Here is a 5,020-nt window from a genome sequence, read left to right on the forward strand (position 1 = left end):
CAGGAAATACAACAAATACAAATAACAACTTACAGCGCTATCCTCACTATGCATTTCCACCTCTGGTAGTGTTTCTGAGAGCGGGGGGTATTTTGGGTATCGTCTATAAAGTCCAGATGGTAAAGGCACACATTTTTGGATGCGGTGGCATTTGCTCAAAGCTCCATGTGCTTTAATTTCAGTTGGCTGTTTTGAATGGTGTCTCTTGGCTTCATTGAAGTAATTCTAATTTCCTCAGGGCATACAGTCAATATTAACTTGCTTACCAACAGGTTAACTGTAAGTTAACTTAAGATAATTGTTATGAGGTTTTATTTGATTGCGGATGTTAACATTATCTTGACCAAAATTGGTTGTTGCTAAGTGTAAAGATTTATCGTGCAAACACTGACTATCACATTGAGTATAGCAAAGGGGTCTTCTCCAACCGCCGAAACAAAAGACTCTGTTTTTCACAGTTAACATAGTCGACCACGCCATTTTTACCTCCACCACTGAAATTTCTCATCATGCATTTGGTAGAAAACCATGTCAACAGTGAAATGAAATGTATTCTGCCTTACAGTGATATATGTGCTACACCTTGAAGTGCCATTTAGTTACATGAATCAGAATGGGGAATGTCCATTTTAATTAGGTTACAAACGTTAGCATAACTATCCCCCTTAAGACAAAATTCCTTCAGATACCCCAGAACATAAATCAAATAGGTTACATCGATAGCCTCACTCAATCGCCGGGTTAACATTTTGGTCCATTTTGTACATCAGAGGTAATGACTGAAGTGTTAATAGAGCTCATCAGTTTCGTCCAACATGTTAGTACTATTACTGAATAAGAAAGTTAAAAATGAATATAGTGATACTGTTTTTTATTTTGTGTGGAATGTTTTTAAGTGGTTTTTGGTTGTCATGATAGAAGAGGAATATAGAGTAGGAATTGTTCAGCCCGTTGGTTCTAGTGCAGTGTGAAGCTACATTAATGATCGATTAATTAACAGTACAAGGAGACTGCTGCTGCCACAGTAGAAACCAAGCTCTACATTGTATTTTATATCATTCAGTTTAATTATCAGCAGCTATGCTGATCGTTGTTGTCATAGAGATAGTGAGCACACATTTGTTATCACCTCTGATGTGTGCTTGACATTGCTCTTCACTGTATGTGTGTGTGTGTGTGTGTGTGTGTGTGTGTGTGTGTGTGTGTGTGTGTGTGTGTGTGTGTGTGTGTGTGTGTGTGTGTGTGTGTGTGTGTGTGTGTGTGTGTGTGTGTGTGTGTTTCAAGGTGAGGGGGGTGCCTTCAGGGAGTTGGTGGATCCTCCTTGACTCCCACCGCCGGTGGTGGCGACCCACTGGTCAGAGAAAAAGAGAGGAGAGAAGGGCAAGACAGAGAGTGTTAAAAACAAAGTCTATTACAGCCATTTATCGTGTCATTGCAATTAACAGCCTTCGACGTTGAACGCCAATCCAGCCTGGATCAGGCTGTATTGGCGTACAACATAATGGGAATATGCTAGACTGCTTCTGGAACTAAGCTGGGCTGTCGGGGGGTGATTAGACACGGGATTCAACTGTCACCTCGGCAGATCTGTAAAATAGATCTGCTGCCGGGCTAATTATAATGACATGTTCCAGAGACCACGCGACACACACAAACACAAACACAACAGATAGAGAGAGGCCGTTTGAGATCAGAATCATGAGACGCATGATTCAGACCTGTTAGAGCAGGCCAGAATCGACAGGTCTATCCGTCCCCTGACATCATCAGAACGATCCCCTGTGGGCCCTGCATGTTTCTCTTGATCCACCGTCTGCTGTGGTAGTGTTTCCAACAGATTGGGTCCCTCTGCCACCGCCGCCACCAACCATTTATTTGTAAAGTGATTTAAGCCATTCATTGTCTCACTAATAAAATAGTCCACTCACCAACCCAGGGACCTTTTTTGCTTCTGACAGATGTATGAATAGTGATTTGTGCCCAAAGTGAACTGGGATCAACCTACCAGCCTTCCCAGTGGAATGTACCCTCTGGTAGGCTGATCTATCCGTCATACATCTTGGTGGGTGCACAGTCCGGCTTGTGATTTCACAACGGGATTCCAAATGGCTTGTAAAAGGGAATCGAAGGTGATATAGGGGCCCTTTAAAAAGATCTGTCTCAACCCTGGGTCTTCCCCCGCCGCCGTCAGTCAGAGGGGGAAGGCTGGCAGAGGGGTGGGGGTCAGGGGACACCACCATGTCCCTCAACTCCCCTCTGACCCGTTCACCAAATGAGACCGAAGCAAACAGGCTCTCCGCTCGGTTCCGCTCTCCTTCCTCTCCCTCCCTCCCTCCCTCTCCCTCCCTCCCTTCCTCTCTCCCTCCCTCTCCCTCCCTCCCTCTCCCTCCCTCCCTTCCTGTCCCTCCCTCCCTCCCTCCCTCCCTCTCCCTCCCTCCCTCCCTCCTTCTCCCTCCCTCCCTCCCTCCCTCCCTCCCTCCCTCCCTCATAGGTTTCCACTCAATAGTCTCTGACCTATGGCACGGGGGGATTGTAGGAGCATTTTGTTGTTGTAGTATTGCTTGTGTGTGTGTGTGTGTGTGTGTGTGTGTGTGTGTGTGTGTGTGTGTGTGTGTGTGTGTGTGTGTGTGTGTGTGTGTGTGTGTGTGTGTGTGTGTGTGTGTGTGTGTTTTGGCCCTCACTGAAGACACAGACAGTGAATTATTGATGCCTTCAGTCTGTGGTCAGAGGGTCAGGAAGGCTCGCAGCAACACTACAGAAAGCTTTGGCCTTGGAGGCCATAGCGAGGGAGAGGTGCGTGTGGGTGGGAGTGTTTGCGTGTGTTTGTAGGTCCAGGTATGTGCTTCATTGCATAATTGCATGCGTAATCCCATGCATGTCTATATACTGTATGTGTGTGTGTCTAGCTACATACCTATGTGTTTATTAGACATGGCCAGAATGCCATAGCACCACCACAGCCACAGGTCATTTCGAGCAACACGAATATGCCATTAGCCTGGATTCCTCAGCTGATTAGTGCACTTCTAGTGCCTTGATGGGGCCTTCACCGGCGCACTTATGAACATCACTGCCGGCCATCTGACTGAAAGTAATGCAAGAGTGCATGTATGTGAGTGCATATACAGTATGTGTTTTGTGTTTGGCTAATATGTCTAATAATATACCGTGCATCAACATGGGCACTGACTGCACACTGTGTGTGAGTGTGCGTGTGTTTGCGTGTGTATGTGTGTGTGTGCATGCACAAGAATGTCTATCTGGGTTTGCATGTGCATGGGAAAGCTTCGCTCAACACTGTTGACCTTTTACGGTTCCTGTCTGCGACATAGTGAATATCACAGGGCTGAATGGGTTCCCGGTGCTGCCCAATGCTCCAGGAGCCCCACCTCTAGAGCCCCGTGCCCCCCCCTGGCGCTCCCCACCACAGCCTGCAGAACCAGGCTGTGAATACACAAGTATCTGTGGTGCCTTGATCAAAGGGTTTAAATCCAGTGCTAGGAGAGGCCTTCGGCACGGTTACCGTCTCAACTGGATGCAGCGTCCTGTGACACCTCCTAGACTGCTAATGGTGCAAGGACAAAGGGGCCAGCGACGGCTATACGAGTACAAATGGGGCCAGATATATGGAGGTTGGCAAAAGATATGAGTATACATTTAGGTTTCAGACAGAACTGAATATCAGGCAAAAACAAAGGTTATGTAATGAGGATTAGAAAAATGGTTGATAAGAAATAAGTAAAAAAACGTATTTAAAAAAACTAAATAAAGGGGTTTAGAATAGTGTGCATCGCAGTTGTGTGTGTTTACCAGTTGACATCCTGATTAGCACACCGTACAAAGTTTAGAAACCGATTTTTTCTGAAATGCAGAGGGCGTTCCAACTCCAAAGACAATTATGATGGCGTATAAGGTTTTTTAGTACATCTTTCATGCCGACCAAAAACTCAAACTCCAGCATTAAATTCATAAAAACAATTTGGAAAACAGGTCAGAGAGAGACATCTGCTGTGACATGCCTCTGTTTTTACCCCCCCCCCCCCCCCCCCCCCCCCAGCAGCCCAGATGCATTAATGATGGCGGTAAATATTTTACCTTTGGTCTGCAGGAACAGAATGTTAACAGAATTATGTAAACAACAGCTGAGGGTGAATTGTACATGAATCACATTGTGGATCATCTGTCTCACCCTGCTATGGTGAAGTACTGGGTGGCGATTCAGAAATAGAAACCGAGTGTGAATGAGTCCTTCTCTCTCTGTCGTGCATGCGCTGCTGCGGTGTGTAATTGCACCAACAATCATGGAATAACAAGAACGCTGTGTACGAGGATTATGCAATATTCTTACGCAATGGGATCTGTTCCTTTTTTTAGTTCACCCCATTCGAGACTCCAAAGGAAACATCAAAACATTAGCCTGCTAGCATGGAGTATAAAAAGAGACACAGCTGCGTGTTACATCGAGTTTCTTGCATGATTTCAACGCGGTTCGGTCTCGTGCTGGATCTCCAAACCAAGGGGCCTCGTGGTGGGCTACGTTAATTAGGCCTGTGAAGCTCCCACACGCACACACGCGCACACACACACACACACACACACACACACACACACACACACACACACACACACACACACACACACACACACACACACACACACACACACACACACACACACACACACACACACACACACACACACGTTACGAGGTGTGAACAACTGCTGACAGTGCCTGTGGAGCCTCGGGTGAGGTGTCAACTTCACAGTCGTATGCAGGTGGTGCATAAGACTCTGCAACATTCTCTGCAACGCATTGACCGCATGTACATAGACATGCACACGTAGAATGGTACTGTGCACACACACAAACACACACACACACACACACACACACACACACACACACACACACACACACACACACACACACACACACACACACACACACACACACACACACACACAGCGGGGTTCTTCGTACCTCTACGAGGGGGTGCCAGTGTGCGATGGGCTTGCGGGG

The 5,020-nt window shown here is 46.7% G+C and overlaps 1 protein-coding gene across 2 annotated transcripts in view; it reads right to left on the minus strand.

The window, feature by feature from the left end:
* LOC130389686 (synaptotagmin-9-like) overlaps window positions 1-5,020 on the minus strand; it is a 27,283-nt gene continuing 22,263 nt past the window's right edge. For both annotated transcript variants that reach the window (XM_056599587.1, XM_056599586.1), the window contains 2 exons: window positions 4,982-5,020; window positions 1-1,351 (listed from right to left, as the gene is read on the minus strand). The exon at window positions 4,982-5,020 is cut by the window's right edge and continues 91 nt beyond it. In XM_056599587.1, coding sequence (XP_056455562.1) covers window positions 1,280-1,351; window positions 4,982-5,020 — 111 coding nt within the window. In that variant the 3' untranslated portion in view covers window positions 1-1,279. The remainder of the gene's footprint in view (window positions 1,352-4,981) is intronic.

This window comes from Gadus chalcogrammus, chromosome 9 (assembly GCF_026213295.1).
Source record: "Gadus chalcogrammus isolate NIFS_2021 chromosome 9, NIFS_Gcha_1.0, whole genome shotgun sequence".
Lineage (NCBI taxonomy): Eukaryota > Metazoa > Chordata > Actinopteri > Gadiformes > Gadidae > Gadus > Gadus chalcogrammus.